The sequence below is a fragment of the Vulpes lagopus genome, chromosome 2 (assembly GCF_018345385.1).
Source record: "Vulpes lagopus strain Blue_001 chromosome 2, ASM1834538v1, whole genome shotgun sequence".
In the NCBI taxonomy this organism is placed as follows: Eukaryota; Metazoa; Chordata; class Mammalia; order Carnivora; family Canidae; genus Vulpes; species Vulpes lagopus.
This window is the reverse complement of record NC_054825.1, coordinates 175,730,861-175,757,370: the sequence shown is the minus strand read 5'-3', so window position 1 is coordinate 175,757,370 and position 26,510 is coordinate 175,730,861. Positions and strand designations below refer to the sequence as shown.

At 43.3% G+C, this 26,510-nt stretch overlaps 1 protein-coding gene across 3 annotated transcripts in view; it reads right to left on the bottom strand.

The window, feature by feature from the left end:
• The window catches only part of CEP89 (centrosomal protein 89), a 74,262-nt gene that overhangs the window by 26,097 nt on the left and 21,655 nt on the right, over window positions 1-26,510 (bottom strand). The window contains exons 6-14 of one of the 3 annotated variants that reach the window (XM_041746707.1): window positions 24,280-24,308; window positions 22,807-22,849; window positions 21,111-21,329; window positions 19,369-19,514; window positions 11,908-11,958; window positions 11,656-11,739; window positions 9,576-9,679; window positions 6,304-6,419; window positions 3,963-4,143 (exon numbers count right to left, since the gene is read on the bottom strand). In XM_041746707.1, the coding sequence (XP_041602641.1) occupies window positions 3,963-4,143; window positions 6,304-6,419; window positions 9,576-9,679; window positions 11,656-11,739; window positions 11,908-11,958; window positions 19,369-19,514; window positions 21,111-21,329; window positions 22,807-22,849; window positions 24,280-24,308 (973 nt within the window). Of the gene's footprint in view, window positions 1-3,962; window positions 4,144-6,303; window positions 6,420-9,522; window positions 9,680-11,655; window positions 11,740-11,907; window positions 11,959-19,368; window positions 19,515-21,110; window positions 21,330-22,806; window positions 22,850-24,279; window positions 24,309-26,510 lie in introns of all 3 variants that reach the window. The other 2 variants (XM_041746708.1, XM_041746709.1) reach the window with 2 other exon arrangements.

Below are 26,510 nucleotides of genomic sequence, written 5' to 3'. Positions count from 1 at the left end.
ACTGGTTTCAAGTTCACCTTACCCTGAGGATGAAGCCCTTTGGAATCCCAGCTCTCGATCTGTTTGCAAGTGATGGGCTTGTCTCATCGTTCTCAGTCCACTGATATTTCATGGGGTGTATCTGGGTGCGGGTCTTTTTCATTCACTATACCAGGTACTCTACAGGTCTTAGCAGTCAAGGTGGTCGGACACTTGGAAAAGTCCTTCAACTAATTATGTCTTCCTTCCCATTTTCCTTAATCTTTCTTTCTGAAATTCCTGACGTTCTGAGGTGGGACTTCCTGGACAGCTAAGTCTTCCATCCATCACCTTCTCTCCATTCCTAATTGTTTCCTTATGTGCTAGCAGAATCGACCAATGTGTCTTTAAGCCCTTCTACGCAATTTTCTTTAGATTCTGGTAATTGTTTCCAATCTTGCTGTTAATGATTGTACTTTTTTATGGCATCTTACTCTCTATATTCTGAGTTCTCTATATTATATTTTCTTTGAAAGAAGTGAGTTTCTGTGCTTATGTAGGATGTAGGTCTCTCTCTTTCATTGTATTTTTCCCCCACTATACCCAATGATCCTTGTCGTTTGTTCACACCTAGGAGTCTGTTCTTATTTTAGGATGAAGGACTTGGCATTTCATATGTATTATGTAAAGAGGCTGCTCTTCTGCGCTGGCATCTCCCTGAGCTGGCATATCACTGACAGCTGAGCAAGACTCTGTCTACACAGATGAGTTATATGAATAGTTGGCTTCACTTTAGAATAGCAACACTTCCCCCGCCCCAAAAGCCAGAATAAGGAAGGCTTTCCTTGTATAGATACCACTAGTCACCCCAAACCCTTAGCTCTCCCTAAACAAGTCTGCTAACTTTCTTTAGAAGTGGGGTGACACCCTATTTTTCTCCCACGACCCATCCTGGGTAGGCTCAGCCTTTGTAAGCAACAGTAAAAGTAAAAAACAATCCAAGCTTCCAGGTGTGACCACCAGCACAGCAGGTGACTGTTCACTAGGAAAATAACCTCCTGCTATTCCTTGGGCCATGGCTCCTCCCAGGCGAGGTTGCCAACAGATAGAACAAGCTGACTAAAAGGAGGAGCCCCTGCATATTTATGATCCGCACGGCCCTGCACCAGGAAAGGAGACACAACACACATGCACCATACCTAGAAGCTCATCGAGCGCAGGTTCCATTTACCCCTTTTCTATAAAAACAAAAATCTTTTTCTCATGACCTCTTCTTTGCCTGAGACACAACTCTTTCCCAAACTCCTTCTCAGACTCACCCCCCATTGCAGGAGCTCGTGCTACAGCTGCTTGGCTGCTAACTAATGACTATCCTTCTACACGTGGTGCATCTCTTACTGCCCTACCAGAGTGGGGAGGGAGCCCCCCTAACGGAGGCAACCAGACAGCAGGTGCTCTGAAGCCTTGCAGCCCTTCTCCCCTGTGCCCTTGGCTCGCCTCACGTCTGTGGTATTCTCCTCGTCTGTTTTTCCACCAGGTCTTGGCAGAGCCTCTATAGACTCCCGAGTGCACGCATTCCATCCTTGATGAATTGGTGCCCCTCTCCCTGCGTTAACGATTCTCTTGCCAATCACTGTGCCTTCCAACAGAGAACCATCAGGGTAAACTCTCCACATCCACCCTGACTCCTCTACCCTCTACCCCACCCGTCAACTCAGAGCCCAAAGCGTCCCAGCAAAGGGCTGGCATAAAGGCTTTCCGTCCCTACTCTGGGTCACCCTCTACCACAACACCCCTCATCTAATTTCCACTTAAAAGAGATTGGGTGACATGTGTACCTTCCCAAGAACCATGTCTTCCACTGCCTTCCCACTCCCACTGGTGGCCTCCTTTTGAAGGTTTTTATACCTTCTATACTCATATTTGGGGGGGGGGGCATTAGAATATGTGGTTGTGGGGGCGCCCGAGTGGCTCAGTCAGGTGAGCGTCTGACTCTTGGTTTTGGCTCAGGGCATGATCAACAGGTCATGAAATGGAGCCCCGTGTCGATTCTTGGGATTCTTTCCCTCTTCTTCTCCCTCCCCCGCTGCTGCTCTTCCTAGTTTACAAGCTCTCTCTTTCTCTCTCTCAAGTTAAGTAAATAGATAAAATATTTAAAAAAATAAAAAAGAGTATGTCATTATGACATCCACAAAAAAACCATCAGCCACAGGGAGTGGGTGTTTGAGACAAATAAAATCATAAAGATGAATAGAACTTGAAAAAAATGTCCTTCCTCTACTGGAACAGAAAAGTAAGGCACAGGTCTGGCCCAGGCGGCATGTAACAGTATAGTCAAAACACGGGGTTCCAGTAGTTGGAATCACCAGCATTTACTAAAGTACTAATCTAAGCATTTTGCATGCTTAGACCGACTCATTGATTCCCCCACACCAAACACCTTAGCTGAGAGCTTCACCATTTAAAAAATTATTTCCCCCATTACAAAGGTAATGCATATTCATAATAGAACACATGGAAAATATTTTATAAAAAACACAAAGAAAATTTAAATCAACCATTTTTTTGTTTATGGTTTTTTTTTTAAGTTTTAAAATTTGATTTTAAATCACCCGTTTTGATGGTTAATTTTACGTGTCATCTTGGCTAGGCTACAGTTCCCAGTTGTTTGGGAAGACAGATGCTGCTGTGAAAGTTAGTTCGTAGATGTGATTAACCTCTATAAGCAACTGACTTTAAGTAAAACCTTATCCTCGAGAATGTGGGTGAGCCCCGTCTAATCAGTTGAAAGCTTCTGAGCCAAAACTGAGGTTTCCCAAAGAAGGAATTCTGCCTCAAGACTAACACAGAAATCCTGCCCGAATTCCTAGCCAGCCGGATGTCCTATGAACTTTGGATTTGCCAGCCCCTATAACTGTGTAAACCGATTCCTTAAAATAAATCTCTAGAAATATCTATACACGTATCCTACATATATATTAGTTGTTTCTCTAGAGAACCCTGATTACTGATATACACACAGAATTTTCACCTGCCAAAGAGAATTTCTGTTAATATTTTTCCATTCTTCCAGTCTTTTTTTTCTATGTACTTATGGTATACGTGTGTGTGACCATATACATTCAGGTGTGTATACATACGCAATTATACATACAAAGACACACATGCACGCTAGAATGATCAACTCATCCCACTTTGCCTTGGACTTTCCCAGTTTTAGCACTGGGATTCCCACATGCTGGGAAAACCTCAGTCCCAGGCAAACAGAGATGGTTGGTCACCTTAATACACATACATACACTTTTTTCCTTTTTAAATAAAATTGCGATCATTCTATACATACTGTTTTGTAATCTACTTTCTTCACTCAAAAATATTTCCCCAAACTTCCCAAAAGACTCTTTTGTGATGTACTGTTTAAATGGCTGCATTGCACTGTATTTCATGATTGTCTCCTTTCATCCAATCAGCTCCCTCTGACTGGATATCCAGGTTTCCAGTTCCACTACTTTAGATTCTTTTTTTAAGATTTTTTTTTTTTTTTTGTAATTTATTTATGACAGACAGAGAGAGAGAGAGGCAGAGACACTGGCAGAGGGAGAAGCAGGCTCCATGCCGGGAGCCCGACACGGGACTCAATCCCGGGACTCCAGGATCAGGCCCTGGGCTAAAAGCGGCACTAAACCGCTGAGCCACCCAGGGATTCCCTACTTTAGATTATCTTTGGGCCTAAAACCAATGAAGGCTGGAAGAGCTGGGAGAGAAGAAGTCATACACACACACACACACACACACACACACACACACACACACACAGTGTAGACCGTGGCCCTCAAGGACAGGCCTAGTGGACTTTAGTAAGCACAGGTTTACCATTCTCAGTCCCAGACATCTGTGCGGGTGTAGCTAAATGACTCAGGAAAAGATGGGCAGCCTCTCTCTATTCCACCTAAAACCACATGCACAGGGATGCACCCAAACTTGACAAGACACCGCATCCTTACCTTTTTAACTCATTTACAATTGAAGTGTGAACGTTCATTGCAATCTTGCCATCCAGCTGCGTTTTTAGGTTCTGGCATTCGGTACGTAAACTTTCCAATTGCTCCTTCTTTTCAGTTAGTTCTTTTTCTTGGTTTTGTGTTTTAGTCTCCAGAAACATTAGTTGTTTGGTCACTTTAGAAACTGAAAAACAAACGAGATGGATAAAGCCTTGGTACAGAAGACTTAAGAAACACGATGATTGATTAGTAGGTAATATCACGGACAGCCAGGTTAGGAAAACACTAATCTTGAAAAAAAAATCTTTTGGAGATTTATATATTAATGCCCAAAGCCTTATACTTAGAAACTACTGTCCCAATATTAAACATTGACCAAATGTAGACTTTCTTACTGGGGCTCAATATATTGATATCATTGTTGATCTATGATGTCAGCCAAACAAGAGAGGATTTTAGCCTTTAAAGAATGGACTTCCAAAGACTGAAGCCTTAAGCTATACCCAGATGTGCAGATGTGCAGCATCGTGATGTTATCTCCAAAACTGCAAGATTTTCAAGTATTTAAGGCCATCAAGCATGGCCCAACTTTTCTTCCTTTTCCTCATTAAGTTATGTTTTGAAGTGAATCATAAATATTTTCACCCCGTGCAACAGTGTATACGTAATGGTAAGATTCTTCCATAGCTGACACTATATGGCACTAAGAGGTATCAGAGCATAAAACCTTAAGTCCTTCTACACCATGGAAAGATCTAGTTGATCAAAATGAATGGCTCCCTCTAGGAAATGGGAAGGTAAGGTAGGCAGGTGACTGGATTGAATCTATCCTCCCTGACTAGAACAATCATCATACCTGCTCATATCTGCGACATTGGAAGGAATTAAGCTCAGGAAATACCAAATTAATTTTCCCTGCCATCTCTGATTTCGAAAACAAAGACAGAAAGCGCGACAGCCTTCTTTCTCCCCCGCCCCAAGTAATGCCAGAGTAAAGGTAAATATGTGTGTGCCACGGAGAGTCTAAGGGGAAGTCCTGTGAAGGAAATCTTGTTGGACGCTCCGACAGACCTTCTTTTATTTATTTATTTTTTATTTATTTATTTTAGATTTATTTACTTGAAAGAAAGTGAGCGAAAAGTGGAGGGAGAGAGAATCTGAAGCAGGCTCCGCACTGAGCACACAGCCCGATGCAGGGCTCGATCCCACAACTCAGAGACCATGTCCTGAGCGGGTACCAAGAGTCGGATGCTCAATTGACTTTGAGCCACCCGGGTGCCCCAGGACGCTCTCACTTCCTGGCTCGCGGAAACAAATGAAGTGCCAGCTCTGTAGCTTCAGCAGCAGTGGGGGCTCTAGGGCCGTGTGTGTTAGGGGCAGTCATTAAAGAATCAGGAGCACAAGGGAAAACGGAAAGGGGATACACCGGCTCACTCAAGACACTAATATTTTGCCCTCCTGTTATTCTTATATTCTTATATTATTCTTTGCTGGAAAAGAAAAGTCAGTAAAGGGAAGAAAATGCCACTACCTTTCGTGCTTGTAAATTTGGGTTTAACCAAAGTAGGAGAAATGACTCAATCTGGCCCACTTTAAAGTCCCCGGCTGGGGAAGCCTGGGTGGCTCAGGGTTTAGTGCTGCCCTCAGCCCAGGGCATGATCCTGGGGTCCCAGGATCAAGTCCCATGTCAGGCTCCCTGCATGGAGCCCGCTTCTCCCTCTGCCTGTGTCTCTGCTGCTTGCTCTCTCTCTCTGTGTCTCTCATTAATAAATAAATAAAATCTTAAAAAAAAATAGCGTTTAAAAATAAATAAATAAAGTCCCTAGCCATATGCTGTGCACCTCTGAGGAGCAGGGAGGGCCACATGGGGCAAGGGGGGGCTCATAGAAGGTACAGAAGGGAGAGTCGGCTCTGATGGAAGGGCAAGAGAACAAAGAAACTGTTCAGAGAGCAAATTCGTTCTACTTATTTACTCACATAACAAATATTCAGAAACTGATGCTGGCGCTGTTTCAAATATTCACCTCACATGATTTTTTTCCACTTATGTGGCACTGGTGCCCCCAAGCCCAGTTCTGCTGGCTCTAAGGGACCATCTTCATTTGCTTTAAAACATATTTAGAATACCCGGAAAGACACTACGGAGTCTAAGAGAAGGCAATCGACGCATTATGGGTAACGGTGGGATGTGCTACACCATACACAGCTGCCACATTCGAGAAAACCTGATTTCCTCCATCTTTAATTTGGAGGGGGTCCTTCCCGGGAGCAGGGTGGGGGGTGGGGGCGCAGGTGTAAAATGATGCAACAGCAATCATGATTCCTCGCTGGAAAGATGGCTCACCTTCCTGGAGACGCTCCTGGTGGGTGTCCTTGACTTTTCGGTGCTGAATCTCCAGCTGCTCTATCAACAATTTGTTTTCCTCTAGAACCAGTTCTGCCTGAGTCTGTAGCTGACGCCTATAATTCATTCACAAAATTAAATACTGCCACTCAGGACAGCGATAAAGTTTGAATTATGAACTGCTTCAGTAGCTTTTTAGACACTTACAAAAGCAGAAAAGAGTCGGATAGGAGACTCTCATGTACACCACACAACACCCAGCCTGAACAACATGTATAAACCTCCAATCCTCACGCCCACTGGACTGTTCTGAAAGCCAGTAGGAAATGAGAAGAATTTAGAATTTAGAAATTAGAACTTAGAATTTAGAAAGCTCCTGTTTTAATTGAGAAATAGGGGATCCCTGGGTGGCTCAGCGGTTTAGCGCCTGCCTTTGGCCTGGGGTGCGATCCTGGAGTCCTGGGATCGAGTCTCGGGCTCCCTGCATGGAGCCTGCTTCTCTCTCCTCCTGTGTCTCTGGCTCCCTGCATGGAGCCTGCCTCCCTCTCTCTCTCTCTCTCTCTCTAATAAATAAATAAATAAATAAATAAATAAATAAATAAATCTTTAAAAAAAATAGAGAGAGAAATAACTCACATATTATCAATAGCCTATCTGCCCCCCAAACAATGATTTTGTTGAAAGCCTCTGGCTGGTTTCGAGTACTAAAACAGCCCTTTCCTTACAGGGGGTGCAGAGTGAATCCTGGCCAGGCTCAACCTTCAGGATCAAAGATTCCAATTAGAGAGAGCTTAAGGCACCTTTGAAGCCTGGTTAGATGCTTACCATTCAAAGCACGTAATAAACCAGTAAATTACCACAAACTTTCACCTTAAACTCAAAAAGTGAGGTGGAGGAAGGAGAGGAAAAAAGGCAAAAGGAGCCGAGCTACAGCAACGGCCTCCCTCCAACAGCAGCTGCACCCTGGCTGCCAGGCACCTGCTGCAGACGCCCGCGCCCCTGATGGGGAGGGAGGTACCCTGCCGTCTGCCCACCCAGGCTGGCCTGCTCCGGCCTCCTCCCTCCCGCCTCAGGCTGACCAGCCCCACTTCCCTCCATTCACACTTTGGACTTTCTTCCAACTTCCTTCCTTCCTCCCTCTTTTTCTCCTTCCTTCCTGCCCTCTTTACTTCTTTCCCCATCTGTTTCCCTCCTTCCTTTCTTCCCCTCCTACCATTCTGTCTCCTTTCTTTTTTAGACAAAAGAGCTTCTCCTAATTCTTAAAAAAAAAAAAAAAGAGTTAAAACCTAAGACTTAGTCTAATATTCTCTCCCACTTTGTGGGTAAAGAAGCTAAGGCCCATTAAGCATGAGGTATCCTAGTTGGCCAGAGGAAGTCAGGAAGAGAAACGCAGAGTTTAGCTGCAGCCCAGAAGTCCACGGAGAAATTACGTGAGCCTGAGGGGACGGCTTTGACTGCAGTGTGAAGTTGGCGTGTCCCGAGTGTCCGGGGGGGTGTGTACCGCATCTGACACCTGTGCGGGGACAGCGGACAGCACCCAAGGAGGCTGGGGGGTGCGGGGTCATGAGAGCCAGGGGCTGCAGGGCCAGCAGATCTGCCTACAGGACCCCTCCCCGAGCTGGAGGACAGTGTGTTAGAGAAGGGGGAGGCCACCTGGGGGGCCTCCAGGGGCACCACACAGACCTAGCGCTGCCCACCCAGGCCCAGGCTGCCACACTAGAGCAGCGTGCCAAGCATAGGCCCTAATAGCAGGATTGGGGAACACTGTGCACAAGTGGATTTGAGAGTGAGGTCTTTCTTTTCTGTTTATTTGTTTTCACTTTATAGAGAAAGAAACGGGTTTGACCAGCACGTATATACAAGGTTAGAGGAAGGATCTGAGATCTCAGGTCCCTGGAGGGCTCTTGGAAGCAGTCTAACTGACCTGCTTTCCAGGGTTCGAGGGAGAAACAGGCTAGGAGCCCCGACAGAAGAGGCAAGTTCAACAGGGGAAGCCACAGTGTGCCCTGAGATCCAGCAGCTGCCCAGGCCACTCCCAGCTGGCACTTCAGTGACCCTCGCGTCACAGAGAACCCACCTAATGGGAGGAAGGCTGCTGACTCCTATTCCAAATTCCTGGACATCACATGGGGAAAATATTTTAATTTTGTTCAGGGATGTTAAGGCACCTTAAAAGTTACTAAATATAACATAGCTACCCAAGGAGGAAAAGATCGATCTGAATAGTTTTTGCTTGGACATTGCGTTTAGACTTTCTAAGACAATTACTTTCTCATATTCATGACTAGCCATCTGCTGATGATCCGGACACAGCCTTGCCCTCGAGGAGCTCATCACGGAGGACACGTGAGACAGGTGTGGAGACACACAGGTAGGGACAGCATGGCACATACCAGGACAGGGCGTGTGTCCAGGGCTGTGTCAGAAGCTGAGACAAGGGAGCAATGATCTCTGCCTTCAGGGAGAGCTACTGACCAGCACCGTTCGTTCAGGGCCATGTGAGCAGGGCCAGATGGGTGGGTAAGGGTGCAGAAGGGGCGTTCTGGGGCGAGGCAGCACCAGCAGTGGGATAGAGTGAGGCCAGACTCAACTGTCAGAGAATGGGAGGCTGCAGAAAGGGCAGGGCAGGTGGGAGCTGGGTGTACGGGGCCCCATCCTGAGCTGTCTCTTTGAAAGCCCTGGGCACAGTCACAGGGGGCAAAAGGGATGTGACTCAAAGTCACATCCCTTTGGGATGGGAAAGGGATTTGGGATGGGAAAACCACCGTACAGACGTACGACCTCAGAAAATAAAACTGGGGAAAGTAGATGGATTTCAGGTTTAAAAACCTATTTAGGATTTTTAACGTCATAATCTTTAAAATTCAATTTTAGAATATTTTACTACATTTTCATCATAGCTTATTAATTTCTTAGAAACTCTCCCTGAAAATATTTTAGTTAAGGAAAGAAGATGTATTTGATGATTTAATAAAACTTATTCCTGGGGATCCCTGGGTGGCTCAGCGGTTTAACCCAGGGCATGATCCTGGAGTCCCAGGATCAAGTCCCATATCAGGCTTGCTGCATGGAGCCTGCTTCTCCCTCTGCCTGTGTCTCTTCCTGTCTCTCTCTCTCTCTATGTCTCTCATGAATAAATAAAATCTTTAAAAATAAATAAACAAACAAACAAATAAATAAATAAATAAATAAAATAAAATAAAATAAAATAAAATTTACTCCTGTTACTCTCTTTTGAGTTAGCAAAATAGCAGAAACCCAGCACCACTTGCCATTCCTCATTGGTAACAGGACTACTCTTAGTTAACTTTTGGTGCAATTCTTCGTTTTCTTTCACCACTTCCTGGACTTGCATCCTGAACATCCTCATTTCCTCCTGAAATAAAGCAGAGGTAAACTGTTAACACACGCATACACACGTGGCACCACTTATTTCTTAGTTCTCATGCTGCTGCTGCGGCTCAAGTCAAAGGTCAGCAGCTTTCTAGCCAAGTCTCACAAAAATAGCAGGTCCCAGGGCCAGGTGCCTGAGCTCCAGAAGCCCCCGTCCCGTGTCCCCCGTCTGCGCCACTGAGAAACCAGGAGTCAACCATGATGCTGAGTACCAGGGACAGAGAGCCTCGGGTCTGAAATGTTCAATTCCTGATTTGATGACATTTGTCTACAAGTGCCAAATACTTGAAAAGATAAAGGCAGGTCAAAAAAAAACCAGAGATGCCTATGAACACTGCAATCTATCCTTTGTTTAAAGACTTTGGAGGATAAATTGGAACTTTTCAGATAAAAGAACTTTTCGTCCTAATTAAAGCCCGCTTGGGGATGAAGGGGTAGGGAGTGGGCAGGGCTTGGAGTCTCCTGATCCTGCCCCACTATGACGATGACAAGGCCTCCCCTACCTGAAGCTGTCAGGACAGCTGGCCTGAGGACTGTGTCGGGATCTGCTTTTGCCTCCTGACACTACACGGCACTCCTGCTGGGCCTCCTCCCCCACTGCTTTCTTAGGCAGCCCTCCGTGGGCTTCAGTGTCGTGATGTGGCCTTGAGCGAGAACCTTAGCTGCCAGTGTTTATTCTCGGATGCTTCTACACATTCTTCTCCCAGCTATTAGACATTCACGCTTATACCCGTTTAGCAACATTTAGTGCCATGGGGCTGCTCTTTCACCTTTCTGCCCAGACACACCCCCCAGTGGCTGAGAACTCTTTCACAGAACAGGGCTCAAACTAAAGCCTGCAGGCCAGCTGCTTGCTTTGTAAATAAAGTTTTATTGGAACACAGCCATGCCCATTCACTCGCCCGTTGTCTATCGCAGCTTTCACGCTACTATAACAGAGCTGAGGAACTGTACACAGAGGCCGCAAGGCCTGCAAGGCCTAAAATATTTACTAAATGGCCATTTACAAAAATTGTTTGCTGACCCCTGGTTTAGAAGGAATACCAAGTTAATTTCGTTAATTATTTTGCTTGATAGTTAATCAATTAATCTAAGATTAATCTGCTCTCTTATAAAGTTAAGTGTCCAACAGGAAATCTAGAAAAAAAGGTACAAAACTGTATTATGTGGACCACGGACATGGACAGTATAACAAGGGTAGGCTGCGTGACTTTGCAGACCCTTCCAGTCAGATAGCCCAGGAAACCCAAACTTTTCTCTTTGGATCCTTCCAATTCTAGAGATCTCTTTGGCCACTTATAAAAACAGCACAGAAAGGATGGGCATATCTACAACACCCAAGTAGCCTTGTCCCCGCTGTGTAATGAGAATGAGCTCTGCTGCCTGTGAACAGAGGTAAAGATGGCAGGACCTACAGAACCCGGTGTCCTCACCACTACCCCCAGAACTGGGCTTCCCTGCGGTTGGCTCTTCGGAGAATTAAAAACACTTAGGTCTGCCTAGAACAGAGCTGGCCTACCTACCACCTTCCCGTGTCTGCCTGATTGTCTCTTCCACAGTAGAGTTTGCAGCTGCAGAGCACCAGGAAAAGAGCATCCCTTACTGCTGTCTTGTCCATACCCCAAGAGCCCAACCTGCATGGTCCTGCCTGCTGGGAAATCTGGGCTTCTGATGCAGCAGCATCTCATCCCTCTACACCTCTTCCATCCATCTGGGTACACCCCTCTTGCTCCAATGATCCCTCCCTCCCTGCCTCCTTTCTTTCCGTCCTACCCACCTGTACCACTACACTCCTTCATTCTTTCCTTCCTCCCTCCCTCCCCCCATTTCCTCTTTCCCTCCCTCCAACATCTGAGTACATAGTACACATTGGGCATACCTATCTTTAAAATGTTTCTTTCAAGTTTGAAACGGTCTTATTTTTTTATAAACCTTGTCCTGAGACGTCTGCCAGCCTACCTGAAGGGTGGCATTGAGCTCATCCTTCTCTTTCATTCGGTCTTCATACGCCAGTAACAAGGGTGACAGGTACTTTACATCCAACTGAACATAATGAAATAATAAAATAATAAAGACAGAGGTCTTATGTCTGAACACAATCAGCACAATCTTTAAAAGGTAAGAAAATTTACTTAATTTGGAATGGTTTTCAATAGCTATTCAACTATAGCCCGGAAAATATGGGCCTGAAATTAAGTAACTTTCACTTACCAACCAGGGTGGTGCTGGGCCCTCTGATGGGAGGCCATTGATATTTAAAATCTAAGAACAAAACACATAGGAAAGGCAAATTAAACAAAGCTTCCTCTGAAAGTTCAAGCCTTATTATTTTTTTAATTAAATTTTTAATTTTGATTCCAGTATAGTTAACATACAATGTTATATTAGTTTCAGCCGTGCAATATAGTGATTCAACAATAGTTCTATACATGACTCAGTGATCATCATAAGTGTGCTCTTTAATCCCTTCACCTGTTTCCTCCATCCCTCACCCTCCTGGGAACCACTAGTTTGTACTCTATAGTTAAGAGTCTGGTTTTTTTGGTTTCTCTTTCTTCCCTTTGCTTGTTTTGTTTCTTAAATTCCACATATGTGTGAAATCATACAGTATTCATCTTTCTCTGACTTATTTTGTTTAGCATTATACCCTCTAGATTGATCCATGTTATTACGAATAAGCCTTAGATATTCCTATTCTAGACTGGGCATCAGCAATCCATACATGTATATGCATTCAGAGGTGTGTGTGTGTGTGTGTGTGTGTGTGTGTAAAATCAATTTTTTTTTCTGAAATGTTTGAGAGTGATTTGCAGATATAATGGTCCCTTTCCTCAAAATATTTCAGTGTATATTTCCTAAAAACATTCATTTACCCAACCACAGTAATATAAAAATCAGGAAATCAACACTGATGCAATACTATATTTTAATCTAGACTATGTTCAAATGCTGCCTATTTTCCCACTAATGTTCTTTTCTGATCAAGGATCCAATCCAGGATTATATGTTGCATTTAGTTGTCAAGCCTTTTCAGTCTTCTTAAATCTGGAACATATCTAGTAATTGTTTATTGAATGTTGAACTCTTACGGTGTTACATGTGGAGGGTCTGGATTTGGTTGTCTTCCTTTAAAGAGTGTGGGGTTTTTTTTTTCCTCTTTTTTTTTTTTTTTGTAGCTCTTAAGTCACTCATGGATCAATCTGATGTTTTTGAGGCCCATTTTTTACCTGGTCAGGGTGGGTATTTACTAAGAGGCTAGTTTAGCCAGCTACTGAGGCAAGGTCCCTCTGGGTTCTTCACGCAATGCTGCACTATTCAACAAACTACTCCTTTGTAGTCAGCCCAGTCTCCCAGTGTTAATTATTTGGCTCACAGCTCCCTGAACTTGTTTTCTGCCTGGCCTCAAAGAGTTTCACCCTTCTCTTTTGTTGAATACAAATCTGCTTCAGTAGGGGTGCCTGGGTGGCTCAGTCAGTTAAGCATCTGCCTTCAGCTCAGGTCATGATATCAAGGTCCTGGGATTGATACCTGCATCGGGCTCCCTGCTCAATGAGGAGTCTGCTTCTCCCTCTCCTGCTGCCCCTCTTCACCCTTGCGCTTGCTCTGCCTCTCTCTCTCTCTCAAATAAATACATAAAATCTTGTATGTATTCTGTAGAATTTTCTAGTTATGATAGTAAAAGGGCAAACCTGGTAATAGTCATTCCATCAGGCTCAGAAGCAATTGTCCTAATGGAATAATTCTTTATTCAGAAAAAACTTTCTAGCACATTCGCCTTAATATCCATATCATCACTCATTCATTCAGCAAATAGTTAGAACTCTCTAAGTCATTATGGATATCACAACACAATGGTCTTCCAGGATTTTATGGTCTAACAAAGATAAGTCTTCTCTTGCAAATGAACATAATACACTACACACAAATATAGTACAGGGTGGAATGTTCTAGCTGCCTTAAGAGTGGTACAAACAAAAGCCTGTGATGATTTAAGAGAGAGAGAGATCATATGCAGCTGGAGTGATCAGGGAAGATTGTCATGGAAAATGGGGCATCTGCACAGGGTGGAAAGGTGTGCGAGGGCAGTGATCTGCCCATCTGTATCCTTTTTAAAGAGAACTGCCCATAGCCCTGCAGAGGGCCCTGGCCTAGGAAGCCTGTTTTGGATCATGTGACCCTAAGAACTATAATTTTTTTGCTGTCATTAAAAAAAAAAAAAATTATGCTGTATGAAAGGAGTCAGTCACAAAAGACCACATGTTGTATGATTTTGTTTATATGAAATGTTCCACAAAGCCAAATCCACAGAGACAGGAAGTAGATTAGTGGCTGCAAGAACCAGTGCAGGTGGTGGGGGAAATGGGGGTAACTGTTAACAGGGGGGAAATTTCTTGTTGTGATGAACTTGTTTGACAACTGACTGCAGTGACGGTTGCATGATTCTGTGAAGACAGTAAAAATCACTGAACTTCACACTTTAAATGGTGAATTGAACGATACGTGAATTATATCTCAAAAAATTTTAAACGTAGGGCACCTGGGTGGCTCAATTGGTTAAGTGCCTTAGGCTCGGGTCATGATCCCAGGGTCCAGAGATCGAGACCCATGTGGGGCTCCCTGTTCAGCGGGGAGTCTGCTTTTCCATCTGCCTCCGCCCCTTCCCCTGCTTGTGCACTCTCTCTCTCTGAAGTTAATAAAAATCTTTAAAATAAATAAATAAAAATTTAAACTTAAGTCCTACTTTAAAATTAGAAGCTCAGGAAGCTGCCCTGAATTCCCACGAGCCATGTGAGAACAGGTGTACTCCTGGTCTCCCACCTTGATCCCAGCAGGGGCCAGTCAGCTGTGTATCCTGACATGTATCACCTCCCTGCCCCTGCCCCTGCCCCTCCCTCACATGCACTACTCTCTAAGGACAAGAACCTGACCTTCTGGCTCCTCTTGTTATTCCTCACAGCATCTAACACAGTGCTTTGCTTGGTGAGTTTATCGAACTGAATCCTGCAACCCCTCTTCTAAAGTAAAAACTAGTCTGCTTTCTTCTCTCTTTATATATGCCTACATTGTGAAAGCATTCCCACCACCAAGCTAATTACACGCCCATCACCTCACATATTTGCCTTTAAAAAAAAAGAGAGAGAGAGAGAGAGAGAGAGAACATTTAAGTTCTACTCTCTTAGCAAATTGCAATTATATGACAGAAGATAATCAACTATAATCATCACGTTATACATTAATCCCCAGATCTTGCTCATGACTGAAAGTTTGTGCCTCTCCCTATTTCCTCCACCCCCCAGCCCATGGCAACCACTACCCTACTGTTTCTGTATGTTTGACTTTTTTTTTTAAAGGATTTTATTTATTTATTCATGAGAGACATACAGAGAGAGAGGCAGAGACAGGGAGCCTGAAGTAGGACTTGATCCCAGGACCCCAGGATCACGCCCTGAGCCTAAGGCAGACACTCAACCATTAAGCCACTCAGGTGTCCCTGACTTACTTTTTTTTTAAGATTCCACAAATAAATGATACTATGCAGTGTTTGTCTGACTTTGGCTTGTTTCACTTAGCAGAATGCCCTCCATGTTCACCTACATTGTTGCAGATGACAGAAATACCTTCTGTGTGTACGTACACCACGTTACATATACATCAATCACATTTTTGTATATATACATTTTCTTGATCCATTTATCTGCTGACAGACTTGGGGGCAGTTTCCATACCTTGGCTGTGGTAGGTAATGCTTCAGTGAACATACAAGTACAGACGTATCTTCAAGATACTCATCTTGTTTCCCTTTGGACATCTACCCAAAGTGGAATTGCTCGATACGTGGTAGTTCTGTTTCTAATTTCTTGAGGAACCTCCACACTGTTTTCCACTGTTTCCAGTGGCTGCACCCACTGATATTCCCGACAGTTCATGAGGGGTCCTTTTCTCCACATCCTCCCTAACACTTGCTATCTCTTCTCTTTTTAATAACAGACATGCTAATAGGTATGAGGTGATAGCTAATTATGATTTTAATATGCATTTCCCTGCTGATGAGTGATGTTGAGCACCTGTTGGTCATCTGTATGTCTTCTTTGGAAAAGTGGCTATTTAGGTCCTTTACCAAGTTTTAAATTGAGTTATTTTTGTACTGTTGAGTAGTATGCGTGCCTTGTTATTTTTTGGATACTAATCCCCTACTGGACATGTGCTTTGCAAATATTTTCCCCCATTCCATAGGCTGTCTTCATTTTGCTGATGGCTCCCATTGCTGAGAAATTTAATGTAGCCCCATTGGTTAGTTTGCTTTCAGTGCTTGTCGCTTTTGGTGTCAAATCCAAAATATCACCGCCAAGATTGATGTCAAGGAGTTTTATGATTTAGGGTCTTACACTCAAGTCCTTAATTCATAGCGAGTTGAGATTTTTGGGTGCAGTGTAACATAGGGATCCAGTTTCATTCTTTTGCATGTGGACATCCAGTTTTTCCAACATTATTTATTGAAAAGACTGTCTTTTCCTCATAGTGTATCCTTGGCTCCTTTGTCAAAAATAAATGGAGCATATACGCATGGGTTTATTTCTGGGCCCTCAATTCTTTCCCATTGGTTTATATGTTTGTTTTTATGCCAATAGCACACTTTTTTGATTGCTGTGGCTTTGTAATAGCTTGAAATCAGAGGTGTGAGGTCTCCAACTTTGTTCTTCTTTCTCAAAATTGCTTTGGTTGTTCGAAGTCTTTTGTGATTCCTTACAAATTCTAGGATTTTTTTTTTTAATCTATTTCTGTGAAAAATGCCACTGGAATTTGGAAGGGCATTGCACTGAATCTATAGATTATTTTGAGTAGTATGGACATTTTAACTATATTAATTCTTCTGATCTATGAACACAGAAAATCTTTCTACTTATTTATGTCTTCTTCAATTTCTTTCACCAGTGTTTTATCTTCTTGGGTGTACAGATCTTTTACCCCCCTTTGTAAGTAAATTTTTTCAGATACTTACTTACTTACTTATTTACTTACTTACTTATTTATTTATTTATTTATTTATTTATTTATTTATTTATTTATTTATTTATTACAGAGAGAGAGAAAGAGACAGAGAGCATGAGCCAGAGAGAGAGAGCACAAGCAGAGGGAGGTGGAGGGGTAGAAGGAAAAGCAGACACCTTGCTGAGCAGGGAGCCTGATGTGGGGCTCAATCCCAGAAATCTGGGATCATGACCTGAGCTGAAATCAAGGCACCCCTCCTGCTTTATAATTTTTTTCCAAAGTATTTTATTCTTTTTGATGCTATTATAAGTGGGATTTTTTTCTTAATTCTTCTTTAAAAATATATATATTTTTTTAAGATTTTATTTATTGGGATCCCTGGGTGGCGCAACGGTTTGGCGCCTGCCTTTGGCCCAGGGCGCGATCCTGGAGACCCGGGATCGAATCCCACATCAGGCTCCCGGTGCATGGAGCCTGCTTCTTCCTCAGCCTGTGTCTCTGCCTCTCTCTCTCTCTCTCTGTGACTATCATAAATAATAAAATAAAATAAAAAAGAATGTTTTGGGATCCCTGGGTGGCGCAGCGATTTAGCGCCTGCCTTTGGCCCAGGGCGCGATTCTGGAGACCCGGGATCGAATCCCACGTCGGGCTCCCGGTGCATGGAGCCTGCTTCTCCCTCTGTCTATGTCTCTGCCTCTCTCTCTCTCTCTGTGACTATCATAAATAAATAAAAATTAAAAAAAAAAAAAGATTTTATTTATTTATTCATGAGAGACACAGGGAGAAAGAGAGGCAGAGACACAGGCAGAGGGAGAAGCATGCTCCATGCAGGGAGCACAATGTGGGACTCGATCCCGGGACTCCAGGATCATGCCCTGAGCTGAAGGCAGACGCTTAACCACTGAGCCACCATCCCTTAATTCTTCTTTCCAGTAGTTTGTTGTTAGCATCTAGAAACACAACTGACTTTTGTACATAGATCTTTGTATCCTGCAAATTTATTGGATTCATTTATTATTTCTCTTATGTGTTTTCTTATTATTAGTTTGCCTCTTTGTTTTAGCTTAGAGAAGTCCCTTTAAGGCCGGTTTAGTGGTGATGAACTCCTTCAGCTTATGCTTGTCCAGAAAACTCTTCCTCTATCCTTCATTTTGGAAGGATAGCTTTGTCAGGTAGAGTATTCTTGGTTGGCAGATTTTTTACTTCTGTCCTTTTTTAGCACTTCAGATATACCACACTACTCCCTTCTGGCCTGTGAAGTTTCTGCTGAAGAATCTGCTGATAGCACTATGGGAGTTCCCTCATGTGTAAGAAGTTGTTTTTCTCTTGGTGCTTTTAAAAGTCTTTCCTTAACTTCTCTTTAATTATAATGTGTTTTGATGTGGGTGTCTTTGGGTTCCTCCTATTTGGAACTCTCCAAACTTCCTAAATCTGGATGTCTGTTTCTCTCCCTAGGTTAGGGAAGTCTCTCCTCCTTTTGGGACCCCTGTAATCTACTTGATAGTGCCTCATCAGTCTTTTTCAATTTCTTTTTGCTTATCTGAGTGGTTGAATTCCACTGCTCTGTCTTCACTTCATGGGTGCTTTCTTCCACTTACTCTAGTTTGTTGCTGAACCCCTCTGTTGAATTTTTCAGTTTGGTTATTATAGTCTCCAGCTGTATGATTTCTGTTTGGTACTTTTTAGTTTTTCAGTCTTTGTCAAAATGTTCACGTGATTCATGCTCTCTTGACGTTGGTGAGCATCTTTATGACCTATTTTGAACTCTCTATTGAGTACATTGATTATCTGTACTTCATTAAAATCAGTTTCTGATCATTTTGTTTGGAAGACAATCCTTTTTTTCTGCATTTTCCTTAACTCTCTGTGTTGGTTTCTGTGCATTAGGAAAAAAGCCTACCTCTCCCAATTTTGACACTGGTCTCATATAAGAGATGAGCCTCATCAATCAGCCCAGCCTGAGCTCCTGTTTGCCTCCCAAACATCTATGACTGTCCAGGCCACTGTCTTCATTCTTAGTGGCTCCCAGTAGTTGAGGGTGTACTGAGGCTCATTACTTTCCCAAATGTAAAGACCGTTTTCAGCACTTAGATGCAAGCTGATTGGAAATCAGACCTCTGACAGCAGCTGGGGAAGTATGCATTCAAACTCCTTCTAGGGAAAAAGTAGGACACGGGTGTTTTTGCCTGCTTCTTCTGTCCTGAACATGGGGGAGCACAGAGGGGTGCTCCCATGCCTGTTTCTTTGTTTGCTAGTCCTGTGGGAATCATGAACTCAAGTCCCATTGGCCACAAGAGCTAGGTGATTTGGTGAACCTGTGAAAACTAGTTTGCATTCTTTCAAAGTTGGTACACCAACAAACAGCTGTACCCTTGAGGAATAGGGTTAAGAATGGAGCTGACATGGACTTTTACTCCTTAACTTTATATCTGTCTGTATTGTCCCCAGCTTTTTTTTTTTTTTTTTTTTTTTTTTAATGAGGAGCCTTATTGCTTTTATCTTGAGAAATGGGAAAGGAAAGCAAGAAGGGAGGACACAGAAAGATCCCCAGGAAGACTATGCTTTGGATATACCTTTTTTATACCAAGTAATAATAGATACTTCAAATTCCTTCAAGAAAGCAATTCAACAGTAAAGGCTAAAAATATCAGAAAACTGGTATTTTAAAATTGAAAACATTACCTCCTCCTTAGACAAATGCCTGAATTTTGTCTGGTATCGACTCAGTTCTACATTCAAACGATGGACAGTCATCTTTAACCCGTCATTTTCATCCACCAGTTCTTGAGCTTGTTTTCTCAGATAAAGTAGTTCAGGTGCAGTAACTACTGAAAAAAATAAATAAATTTAATATTAAAAGAACTTATACCACATTGATCAAGATTTTATGTAAATTGCCAATTATCTAATCTTTCTTCCTGTTTGGGCTCACAGAGGCAGTGGAGGACAGACATATAGATATCAATGTATAAAAGTTACTAAGTTCTTTTAACATAGTCAACAGTGTTCTGGAAGTTTGTGCATTGTACAATTAAAGTAAAATGAAATTTTGATGGGAATGAAAAAGTCATTGTTTCAGATGATATACAATATGTGCCTTGAAAATCATATAAAATAAGTGTAAAGTTTATTAGAACTAATAACCTTCCCATAGAGTAGAAATGTCCTATTAGAAAATAGACTCCACAAAGCAGTAGCACAAATAATATAAAGTCACAGAAATAAATGTGCCTAAGACCAGAAATGCACAGTCTGTATGAATAAAACTACAATATTTTTTTAAGGCCATAATATTAAACTAATGTAAATAGAATAATGTATAGAGGAAACATTACTGAATATTTACATAATCTCAGAGTTAAGAAGGACTTGACCAAAGGCATAGTCATAAAAGAAAAATACCCTATATTTAGCAAAATTATTAACAAACTGAGAAACCATTACATATATGAGAAAGGTCCAAAATCCCCAACATTTAAAGAGCTCCTACAAATCAATAAGAAAAAAAAAAAAAAAAATCAAAGTATCTCAATGTAAAGTGGGAAAATTTATGAAAGAGAAAAAAAATGACCCACAAAGATAGGAAAAAATGTTCAAGCTCTTCAATAGTAAAATAAATACACATAAATTTAAAATGACATTTTCCTGGGATGCCTACATGGCTCAATCAGTTAAGCATTTGACTTCAGGTCAGGTCATGATCCTAGGCTCCTGGGATCAAGCTCCACATTGGGTTCCTTGCTCAGCAGGCAGGGAGCCTACTTCTCCCTGTCTCTCTGACTGATGCTCCCCACCCCCCATCAAAAAAATAAATAAAATCTTAAAAACAAAACAGATAAAACAAAATAGGATTTCCTCCGTGACCTTTTTGCCTGTCAAATTAGTAAGGAAAATATAATCCTCATCACTGGTAAGTATGTGGAGAAAGAGGTATCTTTAAAAATATTTATTTATTTATTTGTTTGTTTGTTTATTTATTTATTTATTTGAGAGAGATAGAGAGAGAACATGCATAAATGTATGAGTTGGGGTAGGGAGACGGAGCAGAGGAAGGGAGAGAATCTCGAGCAGACTCCACATGGAGCGCAGAGCCCGACTTGAGGCTTGATCTCAAAGATGCACTTTTATGTGCTGCTCACGGGGATAAAATCCCATATGAAATATATGTAAGATACTATGCTAAGCATAAAGAACCAAAAGAAGTTTTGGAATTTCTTGAGCATAATAATGACATAGCAGATAAAATCAAATTTTAACAAGGATATTAATGAAAGAGCCTTAATTATTATAATACAGTATCAACATTAACATCAACAAATATTACAGCATAAAACACTAGCTTTCAAAAAATAAAAGGAAAAAAAAAGAAAATCAGTGAATCTTTATTTGTTCCTTTAATAAACGAACTGTGTAGTTGTTCCCACCTTCCTGAGATGATGTCTTCTCAGCCTCTTTCAACTTTTGATGTTCTTTTTCCGTTCTTTTCAGTTTTAATTGTAGTTCTTTCATTGCTCGTTTTATTATGTTAAGTTCAAGAGTAAGGGTTTGATTTGCATTGATTAGCTGCATATTTTCTTCTTTTAATTCTTCAAACTTTTCTTTGGTTATTTCTATATATCTTTGCCGTGTTCTACCAGCTATATCTGGAAAGGTAGAGGGGAAAAGTTTTTAAGTACTGACTGATATTACAGTATTATTACTGATATTACAGTATTATTAAAATTATAATTTTACACCAAAATTATAAGAGACTATCTCAAGAACCACGTGAATCACTTCTTCATGTCAGGCCTTGTGCTATGTAGTCCTTCAGTCCTGCAATGAGAACGGCCTGTAGGAGGAAAGAGTGGGTGGTCTGCTGAGGCTACAGTAAGCCACAGGGAAGCGGGCAGCAGAGGGAGAGGCAGGAGCTGAGGCAGATCATAATACTGAAAGTGGAGGATCTGTCCTGCAGGCCACCAGGAGCTAGAAAAGGCTTTTAGGCAAAGGTGTGAAAAGAAAGGGCTCTACTTCTCAGATGAGCCCCTGAGGCCAGCAGTGAAGAAAGTGAATGTAGGCAGGGAGGCAGGGAGGCCAGTCCAGAGGCCCCTAGACAGGGCAGAGAGGAAGAGACAGATGAGAGAAGGCCTCAGAGGCTAACCCCTGACAGGCCCAGTAGCTGACTGGGTGCGGGCAGTGAGGGGGGACAAATCAAGGAGGCCTACCAACACCTGTGGTTTGGAAGACACTTAGCTCGACAAGGAACACCAATGAAGCAGAGAGGGCAAGCTCAGTTTAGGACACAGGCCATGCTTTGAAGGAGGCCTCAGCTGGAGAGACTGAGGAGCCCCCAGCATGTGGACATCAGGGAGTGGAGAAGCCAGAGGTCACAAAGGGTTTTAAGAAAGAGTTTTAGCAAGAGAGACTGGAGAACAGAGGGCGATGTTCCATGGAGAGATATGTTCACAGGGGTCAAAGGAGGTAAGGACCACAATGGGCTGCCTGGCCTTGGCATGCCTCTGAGTGAAGGTGGAGGTGGAAGCGGAACTTCTGGGGGCAGACCAGGGTGGGAGGGCTGGTGGCTCCAGATAGTGGGCTGGCCCACACCCCCAGGCAACTGACAAGGGCTAGCGCAAGGACTGGGGACTCCACATAGCCTCCTTGCCCCCCGATACATCATACCCAACCCTTAGGACAAGAAAGGGTTGTCTAAGAAATTAGTAACTCCACAGCTATCCTGAAAACAAGAGGGGAACTCAGAGGCATCCCAGAAAGAAAACATTTGAGAGTGAAGATGGAAGCTACAGCCTAAAATATGCCCAAAGAGGTCAGCTAGAAAAGGTGAGAGTGGTTCCTGGCATGTGCCTGGCCCTGGCAAGTGGTGGGGACACGAAGTGGTCCCCATTTGCATCCACCGGCCTCCCAGTGTCTGAGCACATCCTGTGAGGGCATCCATCCACCATTCAATGTTTCAACATTTAGACCCTCCCTCTTAGGGCAGAGGTGCCCCTCTTCCCAATTTCAGTAATGAGACAGAAGCAGCAGCTTTACAGGGGGGAAAAAATGTTCTTTTAGACAAGACTATTCTCGGCATTCTCTAAAATAAGCTTTTCATCATAATTAAATTCAAAAGGCAAATACCTGGGGAGGGTGGGGGCTTTTGACATAATGGTGCTTTTTCATCCTAGGGAAGAAAAAACATGAGTAATGAATTAAGAGTTTTAGCATCTGGGGCACCTGGGTGGCTCAGTCGGTTAAGCATCTGCCTTCGGCTCAGGTCATGATCCCAGGGTCCTAGGATCAAGTCCCGCATCGGGCTCCCTGCTCAGTGGAGAGTCTGCTTCTGCCTCTGCCAGAGCAGCTGGGTCATCATATATCAAGTATTTAAATACTCTTTTTTCTCTTCACTTTGGTTCTTGTACTTCTTAGTCTTCTTTAGCTTTAGAGACTCTGATATCCATTGTTTCTTTTAACTGAATCTTGAACGTTAAGGGTCTTGCGCTCTGGCGACTTCGCTGAGGCACTAACGGAAGTCCTGTTCAGGCTGTCTTCCTGACTCTTTGCCCGTGAGTTCAGCCACTTGTGTTTTCACATGCAGGTCCCACAAGGGGCAGGATGTCAGTTCATGTTTGAAAGCACGAGACAGGACTGCAGGTACTGAGCAGAGATGAGTGAAGCAAACTCTAACTGGTTTTTTTTTTTTTTTTATTATTCCTTGGGATAGGCAAAATGATCCCAAACGCCACAGAGAAGCACATTTCTAAAGTGTCGAGAAAAGTATATGATCTTCCTTTCCAACCCCAAAGTTAGAGGAAAGGGAAGGCTTTGAACTTTTGTTCACTTTTCCATTACACACCGGCCTGATATTAAGTTTCTAATTTCCGCTGAAGAATTAGATAAGACTATAAATTAACTCTACTGAGAAATCTCTAATTTTTAAATTCCTATGATATTGCAGGATTAAAACTTATGTTAAAGCTATTTCCATGTTTACAAAAAAAAAAAAGGAAAAACCTATTTCCATGTCTCTAAATTTGTTGTTGTCTATTCATTCTGCAAATTGTGTATTTGATTTCTAACCACCTACTATGTCATATTCATTTTTGAACTATGGAAAACATGAGTTTCTCTCTCCATGTTTCAAAAGTATTTTGTTATTTTATTTTATTTTTTTAGCGAGAGCATGTGCACATGCACACGTACACACATGCACACGTACCTGTATTTTGGGGCAGGGGCAGAGAGAGAAAGAAGGAGAGAATCTTAAGTAGACTCCGTGCTTAGTGCACAGCCCAATGCAGGGCTGGATCTCACGACCCTGAGATCATGACCTGAGCCAAAATCAAGAGTCAGACGCTTAATGGATTGAGCCACCCAGGCAATCCTAAAAAATATTTTTAAAAAACACACACACACACACAAAAAAAACCACTTAATGGGAAAGGACTCTTAAGGGAAGATCCCCCTCTACCCCCAACAAATCACACAAGTTTTTAAAAATTATGGCAGAAATTCTATTAATTTTAATAGAATTTAAATTAATTTAAATTAATTAATTCAATTGATTCTATTAATTTTCTCAATTAAACTGGGTTTAAAAAAAATGAATCTTACCTTTAAATTCAGAACAGAATGTTTATCATCTGATTAAAAAGAGAGAGAGAAAGAAGCATTTTCAAAGCTGGTAAAGACACGTGACAACTCCGAAGAGCAGGATCACAGGAACCTGCCTTCTGCCGACGACGGAACAAGGCCCGGGCGGGGACAGCCTTCCGAGGTTCCACAGCGAGCTGGTCCCGACAAGGCAGAGGGCCTGAGTGCACTGCTCACCTCCTCCTGTTAAGTCCGGGGCACCTCCGTGGCCCACATGACTGCAGAACCAGGCCCGAGTCCTTGGAGCGGCCCCCATTCCCACACGGCCCTATCCCCTCTTCTCTCCACGAGTGCCACCGCCGTTCCCCCAGTGTGCCGAGAGGCTGGACTCCTCTCTCCCTGGAAGTGGCATCTGACCCGGTCAGAGTTGTTCCTTGGAGCAAACCACCTCAGCGACACAGAGGCGAACAAATCTCACCCCATTATTCACTCTCAATTACAAACACGCATCCGTGATGAAGGCGCTCCCTGAGGAGGGTCATCTTATGCCCTAGTGTGCCCTGTACCCTCTGTTGTAGTGAAAGGTTGGTTGTTGTTCATTTCTACAATTTACAGAGCGGAAAGAACTGGATGGAAATAAATTGGAAACAAAAATGCAAAAACCAACAGAATTCAGAAAGACAAAAATGCCTAAAGATACATAAAAGACTATAAATCTACTTTGTGGTTCGTTACAATTACCAAGCCTTGAACAATAATCACGAAAGAAATTATTTTTGACCAAAATATCATCTTGCCCCATTATTTTAACTGAACTTCTGATCAAATGTCCTGGGGCAGTCTGCCTGTGTCTCTGCCTCTCTCTCTGTGTCTCTCATGAATAAATAAAATCTTTTAAAAAGGAAAGAAAGAAAGAAAATCACCGCCTCTATTGTATCTTGGTCACCAACTTTGCAGAAAAAAAGAGCCAGAATTGGCATCACCCAAGTTCACTTTGGTTCTTGATGTATGTACAGCACACTGGGCTCTGCTCTGTGTATATATTCTATTTCCTGTTTTCTCATTGATCGTTTCTCCAAAACGTTTGCAGACGCCTCACCCTTATCTCTCCAGTGTGTCAGGCAAGTGGTATAAACTATTCCAATAACAGCGGAAGTCTCCTACGCTGGCCATGCCAGGTACTATTCCCCATCCTCATAGAAAAGTCACACCACACAGTTTGCTGTCAAAAATTCTAGTAACACAGATAAATCGAAACTGCCCCCTAATCATCATCATCCTCCGAACCTTACCCCTCCCGAGAGATAACCATGGTTATCGATCGAGTATACTTCCTTTCAGATATATGTGAATGTATAAAAATAAAAAGTCAAATACGCAACCCCTCCTTCTTCCGCCTTCATATATAATAGACATTAGCCTGTGGGGAGGGGGAATAGCATGTACAAAGGCCCGGTGGCAGAAGGGACCACCACGCACCTGAAGAAACAGAAGAACCCTGGGAGTGGCTGGAGAATGGGCAGCAGGGGCAGGCCCAGCAGGTCTTATAGGCTGTGGGAAACCAGTGAGGAGGTCTAAGTAAAAATAAAAAGGGTGTGGGGGCCCGTGGGGGGCAGACAGGGACACTCCCAGACACTACTTTGTGTTTCGACGAGCTTGCTCTGGCTGCTTCCACAGCCAAACGCGGTGGGCACTCCACGTGCACCCATATACCTGCTGGGCAGGGGGCAGGGTGTGACTGCTGAGAAGAGCAAAGGGCCTACCCGGCCTTGGAGACCCCAACATTTACTGGGCCAGCGGCAGGGCCACCTCCACTGCCCCCCTGCCCTCTGCACCCCCTTGCAGGACCTGCCCATGTGGGGTGGCGCAAGGATGCGCTCTATCAGCAGAGGGCGCCCGAGAGACACAGATGGGGAAGGCAGAGCTCCTCATCCCAGGGCCTCCTTTCAGCCCTTCCTTTTCTCCTCCCCCCTTCCCTCTTTCTAAGTGGCCAGCGGGCACCTCCCCATGAGTGGCTTCTTCTCGCACTCCCTGGAGAAGGCGGCTTTCCAGTGAGCTGAGTTCTCCACTAGCCAGAGGGCCACTGCAGCACCATCCCCAGCGCTGCCTCTGGGCCTTGGGCGGCTCTCCAGACAGGCGTCTTCCCCTGGGAGCGTCTTCCCCTGGGAGCTCCACGTGCACCGTAAGTGTACGGGGAGAGGCTCTTCCTTCTACCGCTGTATTCGCTAGACTTCTCTCCAGCCCCTCGCAGG